Source organism: Augochlora pura, chromosome 7, assembly GCF_028453695.1.
Source record: "Augochlora pura isolate Apur16 chromosome 7, APUR_v2.2.1, whole genome shotgun sequence".
NCBI lineage: Eukaryota > Metazoa > Arthropoda > Insecta > Hymenoptera > Halictidae > Augochlora > Augochlora pura.
The window spans coordinates 36,431,890-36,454,276 of NC_135778.1; the positions used below are offsets into that span (position 1 = coordinate 36,431,890).

At 40.1% G+C, this 22,387-nt stretch overlaps 2 protein-coding genes across 9 annotated transcripts in view; one reads left to right on the forward strand and one right to left on the reverse strand.

Annotated features, from left to right (window-relative positions):
- The window catches only part of LOC144473375 (hexuronate transporter), a 33,169-nt gene extending 21,921 nt beyond the window's left edge, over nucleotides 1-11,248 (forward strand). For 7 of the 8 annotated variants that reach the window (XM_078187191.1, XM_078187192.1, XM_078187193.1 and 4 more), the window contains 9 exons: nucleotides 1,670-1,781; nucleotides 2,235-2,358; nucleotides 3,125-3,277; nucleotides 4,273-4,383; nucleotides 4,573-4,735; nucleotides 5,670-5,868; nucleotides 7,214-7,492; nucleotides 8,038-8,235; nucleotides 8,605-11,246. In XM_078187191.1, the coding sequence (XP_078043317.1) occupies nucleotides 1,676-1,781; nucleotides 2,235-2,358; nucleotides 3,125-3,277; nucleotides 4,273-4,383; nucleotides 4,573-4,735; nucleotides 5,670-5,868; nucleotides 7,214-7,492; nucleotides 8,038-8,235; nucleotides 8,605-8,807 (1,536 nt within the window). In that variant the 5' untranslated portion in view covers nucleotides 1,670-1,675 and the 3' untranslated portion in view covers nucleotides 8,808-11,246. Of the gene's footprint in view, nucleotides 1-974; nucleotides 1,122-1,669; nucleotides 1,782-2,234; nucleotides 2,359-3,124; nucleotides 3,278-4,272; nucleotides 4,384-4,572; nucleotides 4,736-5,669; nucleotides 5,869-7,213; nucleotides 7,493-8,037; nucleotides 8,236-8,604 lie in introns of those variants that run through there. The other variant, XM_078187195.1, reaches the window with a different exon arrangement.
- Nucleotides 11,249-11,457: 209 nt separating this feature from the next.
- LOC144473372 (uncharacterized) overlaps nucleotides 11,458-22,387 on the reverse strand; it is a 40,275-nt gene continuing 29,345 nt past the window's right edge. The window contains exons 2-3 of the mRNA XM_078187184.1: nucleotides 18,584-18,796; nucleotides 11,458-17,329 (exon numbers count right to left, since the gene is read on the reverse strand). Coding sequence (XP_078043310.1) covers nucleotides 15,163-17,329; nucleotides 18,584-18,768 — 2,352 coding nt within the window. The 5' untranslated portion in view covers nucleotides 18,769-18,796 and the 3' untranslated portion in view covers nucleotides 11,458-15,162. The remainder of the gene's footprint in view (nucleotides 17,330-18,583; nucleotides 18,797-22,387) is intronic.

Genomic DNA, 22,387 nt, shown 5'->3' on the forward strand with positions numbered 1-22,387 from the left:
AGTTAATCGTAAAATACTAGTTAATCGTAAAATACTAGTTAACTGTGAAATAACAGTGCGCGTTCTACGTAACGTTAAATCTCAACCTGCGCGAGTAGTTTCGCAAAACGGATGCATTAGGTCGATGAATTACGTTCGCCTAATCATGTATATAATATTTAGAACGCCGCGCAATCTCTGATTTAACATTCGTTAAGTCGATTGATCGAAATGCAAATCCGCTATGAATTTTACGTGGTCGTCGTCGTTATAATCTTTAAACTGGTTTCGCTCGGCATGCGAAAGCAACATCGTTATTGATATAAACAAAAGTGCTTAACACGATTAAAAGCATCGCGTCTGTTCTGTCTCAATGATTTTGGTTCAAGGCGACCGAGTCACGCACGCGTGTTGACGTCCCACCAGAAATGCACGCCAACATTTCTATCCACCATTTACCACTTACGCGGATTGCAATAATCAAGGCTCTCCCTTGTTTATTAGTTCGTTGGCTCCGTGTCGGTCGAAACCGGCCAATCGCCGTGTAACGTTGCAAACAATGAAACTCGCGATGGTCCACGCGACCATGCTTGTTCAGTTAATATTTTACCGACCGGTCGTTCGGCGGTAAACATTTTTATACTTCCGTGACGTTAGCATTAGATAATATTTATTTGATTTATTTTACTAAGATTTTAAGATTTCACTAAGATTATTTTACTAAGATTTTTAAAACTATCATTTTTGTGTTCACGGTGCTCCTGAATTTATTGTCCCACTGCGTGGTTAGTGACAAGTGTTAACCCTTTGCACTCGAAGCAATTTCAGTCGCAAATCTAAAATTTTTTTTTTACTTATAGTATTTCAATTTTTTATCAGAAAATTAATTCTATGCATGTGAAATTTAGTCTCGTGACTTTTATAAGAATTTTTTAAATCTAACTATCTATAAAAATAATTTTGGAACGTGTTATAACAATTTTAACGGCGTCGCAGCGCCGTCGCTTGAAAAGGGTTAAACGTGAACGCGTAACGTCGCGGTGGCGGAATCGCCGGAAACGGAATAACGATGACTCTCCCTCGTGTAACGTTCGGAGATGCAATCGGCCGCGGTAGATTTACGATTGAGTAAACGTTAACAAGTATGTAAACGCCTTGCCTCGCATAATTCACCCAATAATTAATGCGTACTCGTGTAGTCATGATTCTGTGCGTTGCGCAATCCACATTTTACAGCGAGCTATTAACATGTCGGACTGACTGCCATTAAATTCGACCGACATTTCGATGACTAAGCGTTGTTATACGTTCACCGAAATAAATGATAACGTTCGCTGCACCCCCTGTCCGCCATCTTCTCTTTTAAGGGGTGGCAGAATTTGAACAAAAAATTCCAAATCGGATTTGCAAAACTATTTGCTAGAGCTAGTTTTGTATATACTTTCTTCGAAACTTTAAATTTGCAAAACTGTTTGCGAGAATTAGTTTCGCAAATTCTATTTTCAAAACATTTTTGTAAAACTGTTTGCGAGAACTATTATAGTTTCGCAAATTCTATGTTGAATTTACATTGTTGTTTACGGATTTACTTTTATTTATTTGTAGAAGTTAATGGGAATGCGATAAATTTTTCAGCCGATGAAAGAAATATTTCTAGGAGTTTGTAAAGCTGGAATAATAATTGTTGCAGGTGACAATGTTGAGTTCGACGGTCCAGAAGATCAAATTCCTGTACAAACCGTACGCGTTGGCTGTAGTTTCCATCGGGTACGTGCTCGGGGAGCTGGGTCATTATTTAATCGGTAAGCGATACGTACAATACTGGTCTCGTACCTGTTCTACCCTAAGAAAATATTTGCGAAGCTGCTCTTCGTCCACCATTGTTCTCCCCCTTTTCTCCTTAAACATCTGATTTCCATAGTTTAACCCATTGCTGTCGAAGCCATTTCAACTGAAAAATAATTTTCCTCTTACTATTTCCATTAAATATAACAAAGTGCACTTTTATGAATACAAAATTAATTTTTGCGACTCGTATCAACATTTTCTCTTTTAATAAGTTTTTTAAAGAGTAAAATTCGTTGCTATAAAAATTATTTTAATTCAAGTGGCGCTCGAGTGTAATTTTTGAAAAAATATCCAGTTTGTGGCGAAGCAATGATATTTATTTTCCTCGTGTCGAGCAGCTGGTGCATTTTAATCGGGGATTTCTAGACCAACTAGGCTAACAGCGTTCTCCTATTTTTGTCTCCAAGGTGTCACCAGCAAAGCCACGGCGGAAGATCTACACTATGGTGACATTTCCTGTCAATTAAACTCGACAGAACTAGCCCTCTCGCAGCTGCCGATCCAATGCGAGGCTGCCATGAACGAGAGCTAGTAAGTTTTAATACATCGATTTAGCTTCACACATCAATATCCGGAAGATCAATTACGTCTCTGACTAATGAAAATTATCACGAGTATTAACTAAAATAGTTAAAGCAATTTAAATAATTAAAGTGACACTAGAAAGTGAATATTTATCATAGGGGTGGTATTAGAACTCTTTCGCATCCGAAACGTTCTAGTCAAATTAATATATGCCGGATATATCTAGTATATATTAATTCATATATTTATATTTATTCGTAGTTATCCAAGCATATTTCTTTATAATAATAGTTAAATTTGTAAATATATATAATTAAATATGCCTGAAATAAAACTAAAACTGTAAATATTTATTATTATATTATATCAATTGTATTTATTTTTATTATATAATTAAATATGCATCGAATGAAAGCCATTTTCATATTTCTCATACAACACGACGAAACAGTTGTTAACTAGGAACGCGTCCACTAATGTAACTCCAGTGGACCGGACCGTCGTTAAAAAAAAGGGTTAAAAGACGCCTCGAACAACCGTATACGAGCACCGTCTCTTCCGTCGCAGTTTTAATGACGCAACGAATAAATTACAACCCGATTTCACGCCCTCGATGCGCGCGTTCTATACCAAGAACTTTATCCTGTTAGCAGGCATCGCGGCGCTTTTGCCGACAATGCTTTGCCGAGCGAACAGAATCTGCGAATGCATCCGCTTTACTTTCGCTCCAAATCGAACTTGATCGCTGACGGTTGTTCCGTTTGTTTTGCAGCTGCGAGTCCCTGGAGCTGAACGGCACGCGTTATTGCGAATGGAACTACAACGGCCTTGGTCTCGACTATCAAATCTTGGCTGGGCCGAGCTTCATCGCCGTGTTCACGGTTGTCGGTGTCGCCTTGGGCGTCGCAGCTGATAAATATAATAGGTATCTCTCCCGGCATCGGGTCGTTATTAAATTACTTGTCCGGGAATTACACAACCTGTACCGTTGCTAAGGCTACCGTTGCAACGCCTCACGGCGATCGCCGCCCGCCCGGCGCATCCTCTGTCCCTCTGGTCCCAACGACTTGGATGCGCCTGACGCCACCGTCGCGTCGACGCTTAGAAGGAAAACTGCCGCATGTCGCGCACACCGATAGTTAGACAACCGGTGTATCTTTTATCGTATTATATAACTGTACCGTGTTTAGCTACGCGACGAACCGACTGCGAGACTTCAAGTACGACGATTTTCCGTATAAATATTTTCACGGTGATTGAAATCCTGGACGCTTGAATCCTGAAAGCTTATCCGCGTTCTTATCGGCTTCAGCAAACGATTGATACGTAACCGCGTCGAAAGATATTGTAGAATAATGTATGTACGACTCTCGATCCAAGATTCATAAAAGTATATGGTACTCCAGTTAGAACTTCCAACAAAGATCTTGAGACACTTTCGATCGAAACTCTGCTCCGATGTTATCTGTAATTGTACAATATTTGCGTAATTATTTCTTTGATACGTTTCGAAGAGTATCTTTAATTTCCATGGTCATCGACAGATATAGACTTGTTCAGGTAAAAGGGTATACGATAGTAAACATTTTACGAGTGAATGTTGAGAACAGTAACATTAATGTTACTATATACATATATATGATATATATAATGTAACAGTAATGTTAAGAACAGTAGCCAATGCTGGCCATTGTATTTTCGCTACCTCCAATGACGTCAGTTACAATAATTTTTATACGACCTGTAGTTACGTATTAGTTTCTTCTTTCGATATTCCAAGTCTGATAAATCCTTGCTTGTAAACTGGCCACTGGCGATGCGCGGCATATATAGCAAACATGTTTGCAAGTTAATCTTTGTTTCCATGGCCGTCAAGTAATATAAGCTCGTCGATTTAACGAACGTGTCTTTGTTTCGCAGGGTAAGGATGCTGACAATATGCACCCTGGTCTTCAGTATCGCGATAGTCCTAATGGGAGCAGTGAAAGAGTACTGGCAATTAGTTCTTCTTCGCATGATATTAGCTGCAGGGTAAGGAAAACGCAATTCAACCCCTTGCCCTACTTTGACGAGTATTACTCGCGATAGAAATTACTAGTAATAAATTATTAACCTCTTGCACTATTTGAACGAGTCGGACTCGTGATACAGATTTCATGCAGGATCGAATAAATATTAATATTATTAATTCTAATATTCTTTCTTCTATTTTTGGTACAGGGAGGCTGGATGCAATCCTCTGGCGACGGGGCTACTCTCGGACTGGTTCCCAGAAAAGCAGAGAGGACTTGTTATGTCGATTTTCAATTGGGGAATCTATGGAGGTTACGGAATTGCGTTTCCCGTTGGTCGTTACGTGCCTAAACTTAACATTGGGGATTTAGTGAGCACCGTTCCAACCTAATTGTTAACACGTTCCGTGCCAAGCTGTATTTAGTCGACTGTCTTCGTTCTGGCCAATCAACGCTTTAAAAATCAATATATTACTTTATTTATTAATTATTGTCAGTATAACTATGAAAGAAACTTATGGACCCATCCTTTTGGACATTATTTCTTTGATTCTATCTTGTTATAAAATATCTTTTTAACGTAGCTATTTAAGCGTGCAGCGCCAATGGTACACATGGCATGGAATGGGTTAATAGTTATAACAGAAAAATTCCAATTGTTCGAATAGTATGTTTAATCCTATTGTGTAGGGTTAAATGTATATTGTCGCCTTTTCAACCATTTAACTTGTAACCGCAACTTGAAAATTATTTTTCTGGCTTCTAGTATTTTCATATATTTTTAGTATTATATTTTATATATAAATAGTATTTTTATATAACAAAATTCTATGCATATGAAATTGAGTCTCACGATTCATAAAACAATTTTATAAACCTAAGCTTTGGCGATATATATAAAAATAATTTTGAAACGTGTTACAACAATTTCAATGGCGCCGCAGTAATGTACTACTCGAGTACAAAGAGTTAAATAGCAAGTAAAATGTTGCAGACATTATAGAATCATTTTTAGCCTATTCTCTCGTTTCAAACGTCTATTAATTTTCAACAAAGGTGCGTAAATTTCGCATTCGTAACAAAAGTTGACAAATTCGTGACCATTTGCTCCGTGAAACGATCCAAGCATCTTTTTCATCGAGCAAACAATAAACTATTGAGAGACGGGGCGTACGTATCGGCGTGTTACGCGACAGAAACCGATGAAAAGTTGGCGGAGCTTCTCTCGCTTGCGCGTGTGTCGTCCCGCTTTCCTCCCCATAAACGCATCGCGTACACGTTTGCGTTAAAAATTGATTTCTGCAGGGATGGAGGGCGTGTTACTACGGAGCTGGAATAATCGGGCTGATTATAGCAGCTTTCACTTTGACGTTATCCGAACCGAAGCGAAAGACGATCGGCGAAGAGGAAACGAACAAGGATGGGAAAAGAACGCCCATTTGGAAAGTGATCCTTCAGCCGAGGATCATACTTCTCTGCTTGGCTGCGAGCATCAGACACTGCGGTAAAGGGCAATACCTTTTAGCGCGAAGGATTGAGATACGTTTGAAGGTTATATTGGCCTCTCCGTGACGTAGTTTATCGCTTCGACATTTTTACAACTGTTGGAAATCGAAATTTCGAATGCAAAACATTTTACTGCGTCGGCAGACAAATTGTTGCATCTTTTGGAATGCTGTTAAATAACAGAAATTATAGATAGAGTCTAATAAATAAATTAGGTTCTGGTAGATGTATTTATAGATAATTAATACTTTACCGATCGGTATAGGTTGGTATAGCAAACAATAATTTACTATCCATTTACTGAGGTATTATTATATAATTTCTTAAATATTAGATACCTTTCGCGATGAACAAAACAAGTAAAATAAAACAAATATTGTTTAATACTGTTAGAAATAGGTTAATTTCCAGTGTAACCAGCTCCATCTAGTTATTTTTGGGCAGCACTGGCCCATGCCGTTGTATAATTAGAATGCGCGTGCGTTGATGAGTTGTAGCGAGTCTTTTGTTTCTTAAATGCGATTCTTCCTGCTACTTGAGCCAGCATTCGTACGCGACACGTGGTTTGATCTTGTAATATTATATTCTCTGTAATATTAGTATTTCTATTGTATGTCATACATATATATAAGTAGTCACGTTAAGTTCAGATATTCATTCTTTTTAATTACTTCTTAATTGCACGTATTCCACAATAAAATCCTGACAAATACTAACGTTATGAAAATATAAAAATGTTTGCAGCCGAATGACCGGTCGGTAAAGTGTTAACAGACAGCGGATTTGATACATTTGTGACAGAATTTCATAAGAAAAATACAGAGTAGTCTGACAAAAGAAGCTACCTGATCGTCATGTGTAGTATATTCCTTTTTATGATCTGAACCAAAATAGCATGTCAATCTTGACTATTTACAAAACGTTATTACCTTCGAAATCGAAGAGTTTCAACTTGCAAGATAACAGAATATGCATATGTACACTGCAGACGCTTCAAACAATTCAAGTCAATAGACCCGCTAGAATCTCCGATATCGTGGCAACAGTTTTGCAAATGATCTTTCGACAATAACGCGTTTAAAAATTCTCTCGCCGGTTACGTCCGTAGACAACTGTGTGCGCACGCGTATTTCAAACATCTTCGGCTTTGTTATCATTACGGAATCTAACAAATCGTTTTTGCACACGTCTTCCGAAATATTCGCGGTTTGAAAAATGCAAGAAAAATATATTATCCGAAGTTGGAATCGTCTGGCTCAACAAATCGATCTTCTCCCCGCGTAAATCTTTCAAGTACTATGCCGAGCGTTTCTATTAATTCGCACCGTTGTTCCTCTTTTCAGGTGGCATGTGTTTCGCATACAATTGCGATCTCTACTACAGGGATTACTTCCCTGATTATGACCTCGGCTGGTGGTTGTTCGCCGTGACGATTGTGATCGGCAGCATCGGTGTTGTCGTCGGCGGTGTTGTCAGTGACAAGTTCGTGGCGAAAATGGGTATCAGATCGAGGGTGGCTTGTCTGGCCATCAGTCAAATAATTGCGACGCCGTTCGCGTTTGGTTCGGTGTATTTCAATCCTTTATGGGCTATGATTACTCTTGGTATCTCTTATTTCTTTGGTGAGTTGCGGACTCGATGCTTTTTAGCTCGACGAATGTATTACGGTGTCCTATAAGTTCTTCCCGCGCTATGTATGATTTCGAGAGTATACTCAATGAAAATCTGCGATCTAATAATATATTAAATATATATTGAATTTTTAAAGGGTATCGTTTCCATCGCGACAATTCAAGACCGCCATTTGCATTGGCCGCAAGACAGAAACTCTTACAGTTTGATTGCACCATCCTATCGATTATTACTTGTTTCTCTCGTTAAAAAATTCTCTCCGTGATATATGCGAAAATGATAAATCGAAAGCAAGATAAAAACGCATCACGACGAATATTTAGCAAGTAAATCTCAACTCTTTTGAAAGAAAGGGAATAATAAAGCTTCCTGATGGATGGAAGAAAATAATATAACAATAGAATATATGCCAATCTTAAACAACAAATATCGTCTATTGAATTCGCATAAAAAGAGGAAGAAACTTATAGGACACCCGTGATTGCCAACTAATTCTCAATTAGTGTCACTAATGCGAGTGTTTTTTGAATTGCAGCCGAGATGTGGTTCGGCATAGTGTTCGCCGTGGTGGTGGAAATAGTCCCGCTGCATTTCCGTTCAACGACCATCGGCGCATTCTTATTCGTGATGAACAATATTGGCGGAAACTTGCCGATACTCGTCGAGCCGACCAGAACGGCTATTGGCTTCCGAGAATCCCTTTATATATTTTACGCTGGATTCTATGGCATCAGTGAGTAATCGCGAACAGTTAACAATAACCCGTAACACAGTTCGCGGACCGTTTAACCGCGGCCTGCATCGATTTCATCCTCGTACACGTCGGATCAACGTGTGTCCGTACGGGAACCTTTATTTTGCCTTCTGTCGCGTCAATATTATTGCAACTTGATCTCTTAACTACAAAACTAGAGATAGAGCTCTTCGTGTTTTAGCTATTGGTTTTTGTTATTTTTTAATAAAAATTCGCGATTTGCGAGTCACGCAAAGGATGCTTTCGGATTAAAGGAGAGTTAAAGAACTGAAGCATAAAAGTTTGTAAATTATCATTGTTCTGTGAATGATTGCGAAGATGTCTCAAACTTTTCTTCCATTCTTGCAGGCTCCATCATGTTCTTCTTCACGATGTTCCTGATGGACGGAGCCGCGAAAACGGAGGACCCTCCGACGCCGGTGATCAGCAGCAAGCCGACATTAGGCTACGACAACAGCATGTTCACTCACGACGAGGGGAGCATACCTACCCTGGAACTACCTCGATTATACCCGGAACGGCCGTTCAAGATCCAGAATTCTAGGCTATAGCGGGAAACACGTGTCATAAATTGTAAATAGTATTCGGAATGACTCGCGAAATACCGTACGATTCGTTCACCGTGTTGCAGAAACGAAAGCGACAAAGAGTACATGGACGGTTTGTCGGTTGATCGGGACATCGTACAGCGGTAGCTCGATTCGTATCTTGTCAAAAAATGTTCGTTGTCGCGGCGGATGCCAGCTGATTTATTTACACGGCTGGAACAAAGAGACGGTCAAGAGAAAACCAGATCCGGCGAGAAAGTAAAAAATTTTAAAGCGGTCTTCATATTTTCGGGACATGTTTTTCGGTCAATCAATGGTCGTCGTATCACCGATAAAATTATTTTACTTTCGCCGAAAAACAACTTTGATGTGCAAATAAGAGGCGGGTCGGCTTACGTTTAGTCTCGTTTTCATCGGAAGCACCTCGCGAACGTGTAACGAACGTTTCCATAAACATGTGGGTAGAAATATAAGAATTGTTATTTCCACTTCTTGCTACTGGTCTCGATGGAGGAGAACTTTGGACTGTACCGGCTCACGGGAATGAAAATAATCACGGCAATGTATGAGAGAAGCATGATCGCGCGGACTAGGAAAACTATCACGAATTCGTTAATGTACCTGCAGAATTCAGATTTCGGAGATTATGCTTCGGGTGCGATTATGATCTTCGAAACTGTGGAATTCTGTGCAGCGTGCTAGACTGACTCTTTATTGGTTAAACACGACGATGAATGTCAGCTCTTAGTTCACTATAGGGGACCAAAGGTGTCCGTAAGATAAGCTTAGAGTACTTTCATTTAAATAGCGTAAGTCGATTACGTGGTATTGTTCAGTCGTGTTCAGTGCGTTCGTTTATTTCTGCTTCGAACACCTTTTTTGCCATACTGAAAATACGTTCTGCTCTTTCTAAAAATGCGAACGAATGATTTTACTATCCGCAATATAAATTATTTGCAAAGGAGAACACCGCAAAAGTATTTAAAGTGTTCATACGTAGACACTAAATGGATAGAGTAATAATCAAAGAAATTTTCTGTACCCCTTAGGGAAACGATACCAAAGTTTCGCCACTAATTTCAATTGCACCCTGTCCCTTGGCATAATTTAAAAAATGTTTTACGCGTTTAATCCTAACCAGATGATTCGAGCGTGTAAAAACAATCTTGACTTCAAAAGTAAGGAACAAATGATAGTGAAATAGACATACGAGATATACGTATGCTTGAATCGGATGTTCTACGTCTGACATAGAAAAACAATTGTCCACGATTGTATTACGCACGGTAGAAACTACATTTTCGAGACGCATGATTTTTAATAAAAGACAAATGACCTGCGTTTCACGGTTGTTTCATTCACCAGAGATAAGGGTGTAGATTCGTAACACATCCGTTATTAAAAATAAGTTGTTTAATATACATGTATACATGTGTCCACACAGAGATACGGAAAGGTACATGTTCAAAACACACGCACACAGAGACACGTAAACGCGCCGAAAGGAGCGACGCGACGCGACGGGCTCGATTATTCGGGAGCACCGTCGTCGCGTCGCGTTTTCTATGTACAATCTATTTAATATAAATAAAGGTACACTGTATTTGTAATGTACAAAATAGCGGTGAAATATCCTCGACGTTACAAGGATTACGCGCGAGATTTCTCATGAAATGTATACAATATTTACACGGCAGCGCCCGCGGAAATATCTCGCCGCGTTCATCAATAAATAGGTCATCCAAGTGCTATCATTAGACTGCGGATCTTTGTGCATGTGTGTGCATTAACAAAAACGAGATGTATTTTTATTTTGACCCTCGGAAATTCCCGTCTTACGACTCTGACCATGATCGCCCGGTTCTTTTTGGTTGTCCTACCAAAATTTTCGGGAGAGAGCAGAGAAAATGAAACGAGGCTCTCGCGAATAGTTTTCTTAATCGTATCCTCTAATTTGAATTAAACAATTGCAGCGAAGGAGGTATTCTATAAAAGATCAAGGAGGTCTCCTCCGGACTTTAGGTACCAATCGAAGGCAATACGCAACAAGATCCGCAATCGCAGTTACTTTTTAAAGTCTCACAACACTGATTACAAGTCTACGGTTACACAAACTGTTTCAGAATAACCGGTGCGCGACCAACTGGTTCGTTAATCCACAAAAAGGAGTAGAAAGTTGCAACGAGCGTAGACTGAAATAAAAAATATCGAAGCCGCGTCAGCTGTTACAGTTATCCAAAAAAGTGGACACCATGTTCACAATTAGGGCATACGTAGCACAATTGGTTCGACGATCGATACTTTCTTATTCCATTTCGCAAGCTTCATTCACTCTTAAAGACTTTCGCAACGTATCCTAAAAGCGCAGCAACCGAATTAACATTTTTAATATTCATTCGCGTCGACGTGACGAACAAATACCCGCAACTCGTTATTCTAACATAATTAAAATTGAACAAGGTTCTTCGTTACCATTTCAGTTCTCTTGAGTTTTCAAAGGTTCTACACGATTTAATGATTCTTAACCCTTTGCACTCGAGTGATGACTCTGAGGTGCCACCAAACATTGCTATAATGTTTTTCAAAACAATCGTAATAGTATCAGACTCGTTTATACTTAGAGATTGTTAAAGTAACAAGTGTTGTATCTTGTAATAAATTAATCGCAATAAATTGTATAAAATAGATATACCGGAGATCAGAAAATATGTTTATAATATAAAATATGTTTTAAATATAAAATATGTTTTAAATATAAAATATGTTTTAAATATGAAATATGTTTTAAATATAAAATATGTTTTAAATATAATGAAAACAGCTTCGAGAGTGCAAAGGGTTAACACCGCGAGCTCGCTAAATAACGCGGCAAATCGGCGTCCTCGTATAAATCAACGGAATATACACACCATCCGTACAGACTTATAAATATTGACGTATTTTAGCGGTTGTATAATCTAATTACAAAAAAACGTCGAATAAGTTGGAACAACATACAACATTGTTGTAGGCGTCGAAGGTCTCTTAATTCGTTCGTGTTACACAATCGTGATGTATTTTTGTTCACTTCCGTGCTCTTTCAGTAACATGGTAATTTGTTTCACGGAAAACATTATAATTCGCTGCAAACGGAATTCATTGTATTGCGACACGAGTTATGTCATAAAATAATTTCTTTCTCTCTCTCTCTCGCTCTCTCTACTTCAAACGACTTTAAACCATCGTACAAATTGTAAGCTTTACAAAATTAACTGCTAATTAACAATTGTATGATTGCTATTCACAAATGAACGTGAACACCTGTACCGTTTGTGCATTCGACAACCAGAAAATAAATATGGATCGAGTCGAGCCATTTTCGAGCTCCGTAAAAGAAATGTTCTGACTAGATTAACAATTTTTTTTAAATGGGAACAAGACTATTGGACTCTGATTTAATGCATCGGAGAAATCGAAAACGATTGGTTGAAGCGTCGACATCGGTGGGAGAAGTGTAATAAAGTGACTACATGCACTGTAGGTATAGACAATAAGGTTTTCACCGCCGGTTTCCCTAAAAGCCGAGAGAGGCAGTCGTTTCAAGGATGAAATATCCTTTTCCTAGTGAAAAGAACGATATTTCTTTGCAAAATCTTGTAGCTTAACCCTTTGCGCTCCAGTGGTAACTCCGAGGCACCACTGCAATTCTTACATCGCATTACAAAATAATATTTCTATTGCGAAAATTTGTATTTAAAAAATTATTAAAAATGTAACTATTTTGCATGAGTTACAAGATTCAATTTCAATCACACACGATGCATTTTGCTATATAAAATAGAGATGCTACATGTTAGAAAAGTTACTATAGAATTCCAGTTAAAATAGCATCGAGTGCCAAGGGTTAACTTCCTAGAAACGACTCTGTAAAATTAGTGATTAAAACTCGTGACATTGCGAAAAACGTAATTTCAAACTTCGAGGAATCGTTCTGACTGGGTTCTCGCATTATTAAAATAAAAATACTGGATCGAGCAACTTAAAAATTTAAACCGCCTCGAAGGATAGAGTTCTAGCGCGTCATTCGAATGTTATCAAAGGTCCAGGTAAAATTCTCTCCTTTGATTTCTGTAAAAATCGGCACCATTCGCGATACCGTGCGGACAGGTGGTAGTTTACGACGCCGTTTAAGTACGCAAAGTGACCTTGGTTCGGTCAACCTCATTAACGTCCGGTTGCAATCGTAAAAGACCAGGCGCTTATCAAGCTTTTCATCGATATAAAAAGCCAAAAGCCTTGCGGACAAGTTTGCGAGGAATTATTGAAACCAGAAATTCACGCGATGCCGTTTTTGGACTCGCGTGTGTACAAATATAATTATATTACTCGCGCGCGTGGTAAAGTAATCGAGGAAGGAGCCGCGATGCTCGAGTTGCGTAACTTTTGTATTTTCTACCATCGCAAACGCGATGTTTCATTCATGATTGAATTAAGAAGATTAGTTAGCGGATCATTGCGGTATTAACACTCGAAGATAATGCGTTCGCGTATTTCCTGGTATCCGAAAATGGCGACCGGTTTCGGAATTTCAGTAGAGTTATTTTAGCTCGCTTGCACATTTTCTTGATCGAACGCGATATCAACATTCGCCGCATAAAATAATTTTCCATCGCTTTTAATTTAGCTGAGACGTCGCCGGTGGCGATTGTCATAAATAGAAACTTGTTAGTTGCATAAGCGAGTAAATGAAAATATGCGGTATTGATTTATTAATTAATTACTCGTTCGGTATTGTTGCAAAGTAATTTTTTTTTCAGCGGTTACCCGTTGATCTCGTCTTGTCGTTCTCTGTTATTGTGAAACGGGTATGTGACAAAATACGTTAACGGAAGTATTTATCGATCGCAGACATCCTTGCTGGACAATGTCGTTTTTCTTTCGCCGCGGTTCGAGTGATTTATCGAAAACGGAAGCGCGATCGATGGAATCCGTACTCTCGTGCGGATGATTAATACGCGTCGCGGAACACGTCGACGATTCGATTCATTAGAATCGGAAAATGAATGAACGGACGGCCAATTTTTTTCGACAATTCATTCATTCGCACAGAATGCTCGCACGTGCCAACGAATAACGTTCGCAAAGTATTTGGCATCGGTTCAAACGAAACACCGCGTACCCCGCGTCGAGCGACCAAAAAAGAAAGTTAGTTATCTTAACGTTTTAGAGTTAGAGTCGAGAAACGTTGATTTCTTTCTGTCTTTTCGACAACACGGAGCGCATAAATACGTTCTCTTAACTAACGTAAAAAACGATTAAATACGGTTTATATTTAATACGCAACGCTCTTCTCGCGATTCTCGAGAACACAATGTTTCGATTAATATGTTAGACGTCCAACGTTGATTTTCCTACATTTACCGATTACCGAGTGTTTCTCTAACTCTGTTAGAACCGTGTTTGTCACATTATATTATTTGACGGTATATTAGCATCACTCTGTATACGATGTATATGTACCGTGTAAATTGGTTTCCACGCGAAGCGCTTTGTGTGCATTTCTGACGACAGCGTGTCCACTACGCGGACGAAATTGTATGCGAATTGACACAGTATCGCATCGCAGACTTGGTAACAGATACCATGAAATTTTCAGAACCATGAGAACCTTTTCAATTTCAAAGAAGCGAGCTTTCTCCAATTTTCATTCGGCTTAGAACAACACGATTGCTACATACTGTACAGACTTTTAATAAGTAACACACGAGCCCGTATTTTAATCGAACAGGAAGCACGGAACATTAAGTACTCGGAACAATAGCGATCGGCGCAGACTATCGAGAACGTCATGGAGCATTCATTTATATCCAGGACTTGAAACTTTTTCGGAGACTAAAACTGATACACGGATTCCGATTGAAACGGTCGCGAAGAATTGTTATTCCGCGATTAAGTCGTCAAGGGATACGAGTAATCTTTGTTCTTAATCGTAGAAATAAAACTTTCGAGTGCTATCTTGTTTCGCTTACGGTTCTATTTTGGTTCTAGTTCAATAAAGTCGGACATCAGAAATGATATTGTGCAGTTGCACAACCGGGTTTATTAAGGTAGCCAAATTTGGACCACCTGTGTTGGACCTAATTCGCGACTCATATGCAATTAGTGTCACTACTATGTATTGTATTCTCGTGTTTTATTCTTTATACTGAGCAACACGCACTGTGTATAAATTCGAGAAAGATGTACCTGCGTTATGTTAATGCACTGATAGAACCGTAATAGAAAGAGATATTGGTGATCGTTTTCTTAACAGTTACACGGAGTAAAAAAGTTCTTCGCGCCGTTTCGAAGGATCAAAATCGTGTCCCAGGAGAATCGTTCAGCCTTCGTCCGTGGACGTGCTGGAGATCTGGGTGCTGGCGCCGCTGGAGAAACTGCTTCTGCACGTCTCGACGGCCAGCGCCGTGTCGGGCACCTGCACGAACTGCACTTTCTCCTTGGGCCATCGATTCCGTCCGTACATGCAGTTGAATATATTGTATTTATGGTCGACCTCGAGATGACTGAGGGTGCTGCTGTGCCTCCTCTTCAGCACCTTCTTCGCCATCAGGCTCCTGTTGTTCTTGTAGGATAGCTCACGTCTGAAGCAGAAGAACCGTCTGAGCTCGCGTTTCACGCGCCGCGACCGATAGCCGAACAACAACGGGCTAATGTAGGCGGCCAAAATTAAGAAGCTGGAGGCCAACGCGTCGTATTTGCGTGGCAGATGTTGGTCAGTGGGTCGAGGTAGATTGTTCATTACCAACAGTATCACATACGGCGACCAACAAATTAGACCCATTACTATGACCAGGGCGCTTATTCTAGCCGCCCTGGTTTCCTCGCGGTGTCTAAAAATGGCACCGTTGCTGATTCTGTCCTTTAGCAAACTTATGTAGCTCGACGTGCTTCTGACGCTCGACACGCGATGCAGCGCCTCGCTCTTGCTCGGTGCCGGCGTGATCGTCACGATCGGCGTCAGCAGACAAGAGGAGAGCTCGGTCGCGTTGCCGCAGCCTCTTTCAGTCTTATTGTAGATGGTGCTGGAGCTGTTGCACCTGCTCGGCCCGACGTTCCCGCCGGCGTACACCGTCGCAAGTTTTCCATCCCCGGCGCAGGGATGATCGTCCGATCGGCTCGCGACGCGTTCCCTGCTCTGATCCGACTTCGCTGGAGTCCCGTTCGACTGCGGCTCGTTTTTGTCGTCCTCGTCCTCGCTCGCCGCTCGAAGCTCCCTTTTCAGACAGCTGTGCAGCAGGGTCGACTGGTAGCCGCAGAAAGGCGACGACAGCTTCCGTTCGTACTGGAACGAGCTCTTCCCGAGGACATCTAAAGTCTCGTAGCACTCGAAGCGAGCGTCGTCCTCCGAGTCGCTGGTCTCCGCGAAGTTCTTCAGGTTCCAGGTGACCGGCCTGTGCTCCATCGTCACCGCGTCCTCCAAGTTCTCGTCTTGGCCGGGCTTCTCCGACTCCCCCTTTAGATCTTCAACGCTGGCTCCGACGCAGGCTTCGTCGCTGACGTTCTCCGAGGATATCTTGACCCTCTCCGAGCCCACCGTGAACACGATGCCGGAGGAAGGTTGCTCGTTCTCGACCGGTTGCGATAACTCGATCTCCAACTGAGGGGAGAACGACCTTCTCCGTGACACCTGTCCCGTCGGCTGCATGGTCTCGCTGGTCTCGTCGATGGACGACAGGCTGGATATCTTCGGCAGCTTGCGGAGATCGTCGATCACCTCGGCCTGCAAACGCAGAAGTCTCCCAGGGCCGTATTGTTCCTCGCTGAAGCTGGCCGAGGATAGGATCGGCCTCGATCCGCTTCGCCTTGCCCGCTCCGAGTTCCTGTGCGCCGCGACGTAGATGCTCACGTAGATCCAGCAGACGGCGGCGAAGGGTAGAACGTAGGCGAAGATGCCGTAGACCAGCGCGTACACGAAACCGTAGGTGATCGACTCGCTGATGAACGTGTCCAGGATCACGGTGGTGTTCTCGATCAGATCGATGTCCTCCCTGATCCGCATGGACGCCACGGACTCCAGCATCTCCGGGATCGCGGTGGCGTTCGACTCGCCGGCTTCGGTCTCCAGGATCGCAGGCTCGGTCACGGCGTCGGCGGCAGAGCTGTTCGTAGCTAACCCGTTGCTGTTCGGCGCGCAAGAGAGCCAGAAGCCCCGAGGATTCGGATTGAAGAACGCCAAACAGCCGAAGACGATCGAGATCGCCCACGTCGACATGATCAGGATACCGCACTTCAACTTGTCCACCCGCGCACGGTAGCGGAGGGGATCCACCACGGCGAAGTACTGATCCACCGCGATCAACAGCACCGAGAAGACCGACGATGTCGTCACCACGGCTACTGCACCCTCCGATATCGCGCAAACGTTCCCTATGGATGATCCGTCGACTAGCCTCCGGCTGGACGACGACGTGGAGGCGTCCAGGATCAGCAGCGGGTTCATGATCGCGCACACCAACAGATTCGACACGGTTAGGTTCATGACGAATCTGGAACAAATGATATTCGGCTGTTAATCGGGCGGAGGGGCTTTGCGAAGGTGATAGAGACGTGCGGAGGTTTATAATGAAGAACGGAGATGTTGGGGGACTTGAAAAATGATGGCGAAAATGATGAAGAAACGTGTAGGTTCGAGAAGGAAAACAGCAACGTTGGAGAACTTGCGAAGATATTTGAGAAATAAAGATATTTAGGAAAAAGAATGAAAAATAATGATGTTAGAGGATTTGCACAGTTATTAGAGAAATAGAGATCAGAGGAAAGAATGAAAGCTGGAAGTGTTAGGCTATTTAGTATAGTGAGTACATCGCATTAAAGAAGATACCAATTTTTTACCATTATTAAGCAATAATTATTTATATTTGTTTCAATAATCATTGATATCAATACAACAAAACCCGTAGTCCAGTTATAATGAATAAAAATATTTTCTTCGTTTAATCGCGTAAACTAAAACAAGACTCGAATTATACGTTCGCCTAACAGTTCTGCAGGCAATCGTACCTCTCGCAATTAAAAAACGACGTTCCATCGTCGACCTTAATTAAACGGGATTTTTACGGTCGCGTCTCTCGCGTAGCAAAAATAATTGGAATCCGCGTTCGATTGAGTTTTAAAAACTGTTTCAGAACCGTAAATAATAGAGATCCGCAATCCAATCACGACGTTCCCATACGTCGGCAGATATTTTTATCTGTCCCTCCTACCGCGAACAATTCCATTAGAGGAGCATCGGTATTTTATGAATAATACATCGGTCCTGTCGCGTTCTCGATTCTTCAAATCTATCGATATCACATCGTTGCGCAATTAAAAATGACCGGAGGCTGCCACGAGCAACATTTTTATCAGGTGAAACAAGACCGCGGACTTCGTATGAACGCGCGAACCGTAAACGATACGGCTTAATTCTGCAACATTGTTTTCGGTTGCAGCAAGAACAGTGTTTACTTTTAGATTTGCATATCTGTGTTCTTTTCCGTCTTGGAATGGACGTTGATAATTATATAAAATTGCGACAGAGAATCATCGCAGTGTTCATAATTTAATTTGAATATAAAGGGAAATATAAAGATGGTTTAATTATGGTAAATTCAATATGTTAAACAAATAACATGTTAAACAAATAACCTTGATATTGTGAGATTTTCACCGGATTAAATTAAAACAACGGAGCATTGAAATTCGATTAAAGTCGACTAAAATGAACTAAACGTATAGATGAAGTCGAAAGTGGCACCAACCTGTTGGATATAGTCCGTAAAGACGGACGCACGAGGAATGCCAATAGTAGCGTGACATTCAAGAGGAAACAGCCGAACAGGGCGAAACTCCAGATCACGATACTAGGATTATCCCACCATCCTTCTAGATCTCCTAGATCTGAGACCGGTCCTTCTCCGACGATGTCTGGCGAATCTCCAACCATTCATGTATACTAAATGTCACACAGAGACCTAGAACAATAACAATACCAGCGTTACCACGGGGGAAAAAAGGATTCGCAGACGATACGGAGACACGATTAGCATCGGATTACGAAGCAGAGCGCCGTTCGCACGGCCGAAGCACACGGTTTCCCAGACCTGAAGGAGTCTCGAATAAGTCGTTCGAAAGCTGTCACAATAGACTGCCGATCGCTTTATAATTTATAACAGGTAAACGCGTAACAGGTTTTTATGTAACCGTATCGAGCGCAGATCTTCGAGAACGCTATCATAGTTCTCGTACAATTTTATTCGTTTTAATATTTTTTATTAATATAGCAAAATAGCGGTCTCTTAATTCACAAGTTAAGGTTTCTTTTGATTTATAAAATTTGTCAGCGAACACTGCGTATAAAAAATTAACACTTTACCGATCGGTAGCCTATAAATCGGCTTTTTACCAATAATTTGTTATCTATTATTAAATATTTTTTTTTAAATATTAGATATCTTGCGCGATGATTGGAATAAATAAAATAGATGAAACAAATATTGTTTAATGTTAGCGCGAAATGTGAAACGTAAAAATGTCAGCAGCTTTAGTTAGCAAATAATAATAGAGATTGAATGATATAGAAAGCACTTTCACGAAGTTTGACTTAACGTTTTTATAAACAATATAATATAATTCGGGCGCTTTGAACATGCAAATTTTTCCGATCGAGTGAGTGTTAACATAATTCTGGATTTTCGATGGCACGGCGAAAGTTGCAGCATCACGATTCCTTTAATTTTCTAATGACACGTTCCGGTAATGCATTCCCCCCGGTTTTTTTGCGCGCGCGAAGAAATTAATTAAGCCCCGGAGACACTTCGAAGTAAAACCCGCGCGTACAGTCTGTACCGGACATGATCATTTAACAATTTGTCACCGGTAACACGTTTCTTCTGCTCCGGCTTTTCCTGCGGTGCGGAGCAGTCTTTAATCGAAGGTCGTCCGGTTAAACAAACTATTATAATGCGCATCTTAATGAGAAATTTAACCGATTCCGCGCGGGCAACGGAGGGAAACTGCGGAACGTTTCATTTCTCGTTCGTTCAACAATGATTTCGGATTTCAGGAGAACGGCTCTCCGGCTGGCTATTTTTAAAAAAAAGAAAAAAAAGAGAACGTCGACGACTGTTCAACAACGTTTTCCAATAAATCAAAATCTGCACGGAGATTGTTTTTATTGGCACGCGCGTCGAATTCCGTGTTTTCTTTGATCGCTAAGTGCGGTCTCGCGCCGACGAAGCGTATCCTTTCAGCGACGGATTTCTAGACGGTCACGTGGCCAATTTTGTCGCGAGGACACTCTTTTGTGCATCACGTTCGTTCCGAATGTGACCGAAGTTAATTACTGTCAATGATAAAGGTTTTACAGGTGTTTTTGGCGATTTTTAAGAGTCGAGGTTGGGAGACGTTCTTTATTCCCTTTTTTTCGAGTGCAGGATTAATTAAAAATAATAAAAAATTGTATGAAGTTATGTCAAATATCATTGTATTTAATAAGTTGTAACAAATGTTTTACAGATGGTTTTGTCAATTTTTAAAAGCCGAGATTAGGAGACGTTCTCTATCTTTTTTCCGAGTGCAGGATTAATTAACCCTTTACCGTATTTTAACGAGTCTGGCTCGTCATAGAAAATTTCTATTAATATCTTGTTAAGCATAAATGTTATTCCGTTCTTTTAGACCTGAATAAAATTCTGTCCTCTCGTCATCGGTATTTAACGATTTAAGTAACTATAGACAAATGCAGTAAATATTTTTCCTTTTCCTTCTAAGAAATTGTTACAGTATAAAAACTGCTCATCCTTGTAACTATGAAGAAAATAATACAGCAACGAGTTAAGAATAATAAGAAATTGTATTCAATTCTATCAAATAGCACTGTGTTTAATAAATTTCAATTCTTTTGGTGTACAACGTATTTTAAAATCGATGAAATCGAATATTTTTCACTTTTTCCGTCTACGTCGACGTTGGACAAAATATTTCCCGTAGGCGTCGCCCGTTGTCGAAATATCTACGATTATCAGCGTCGTTCGCCCGTCAAATGAGAAAAACGATACGATAGGGACAAATATCCAATTGCGTTTTCCGCGAAACAGTCACGCCCGCGGTGTAATTGTATTCCGTCAGATAACGAACACACCTCGAAATATTAACAAAAAAAAAAAAAAGAAAAGAAAAGTACCGGACATCTATTTCTAACGTGTGCTTCGGAAAAATCTCGTAACACTTTTATTACGCGACGTGTTACTCGAGTGAAAACGTTCCCGTGCAGCTTATCTAATAATATTTTATAACTAAATATTGTGAATGAAAGCGTGAGGATAATTTTAGTTTTATGGCCGGCAAACTGCGGATGTTTATGCAATTTTCATTTCTAACGTGTACTCAACGTGAATGGGGTTTAGCGCATTTCACGCGGCGGTAAATCTTATACAATAAAAATTACGTTCGACCATTTTTAGTTCTATTATGTATATATGGTGTTTTGTAATACTTTGTATTATTTTACTTTGCATATCACTCGCGATTATTATGGAAATCGATCAAGTTTATTATACTTTATATTTTATTACGTTTATTATTATTAGACAGTGGCTTTTTATTTTAGAAAGTCAAATAGAAATTATATAATAATAATATAATAAAAAGATATAATATATCGAGGTTAATAAATTCTTTTAGTTTTGATACAATTTCAAGTTTGTACTCTAAACACGTAAAATCCAAAGATTACTCATTGCATTTTTGATTACTCTTATGCTACGCCATTAAAGACCTAATAAATGTAATTATTCTAGCGACAATTAATTGCACAATAATTCATCGATTAAACGAACATTAACACTTTACCGACTGCGGACTACTAAATCGGTTATTATGGCAACCAATAACTTGCTATCATTATTGAGGTATTATTATATAATTATTAAAATATCAGAAGCCTTCCGCGATGATTAAAATAAATAAAATAGATAAAATAATTTAAGCTAAAATAATTAAAATAAAATAAAAGATAAAATAATTTAATCCAAAATAATTAAAATAAAATAAAAGATAAAATAATTTAATCTAAAATAATTAAAATAAAATAAAATAAAATAAAATAAAATAAAATAAAATAAAATAAAATAAAATAAAATAAAATAAAAGATAAAATAATTTAATTCAAATAGTTATTAAAATATAAAAAAGTGTTAATGAAACTGAACCTAAGCAATGTCTCTCACCAAACGAGCTATAAAAATTCAAGTTCGCCGCAGAGTCTCCCCCAAAAATACAACAACACAGTTTCCACGGGCAAACGGTGCCAAATATCCTTCATCGTCGCCGAATTCGATCGTGCAATTAATGAAGCTTCTCGAATTTCTCCTTAGGACAGTGGCCAAGCGAAAAGTCGACTTGCGACTACGTCGACGGGCGACGTCGTTTCGTTGTTAAAAACGGTTACGATAAAATTTCTATGACGCAACCGGGTCGCAACTGAATGGCCGAAAATCGAGCGCGCGCGTAAACGTGTCGATTTTTTGCGATGAAAAGAAAATCGCGTGACCTCAATATATTGC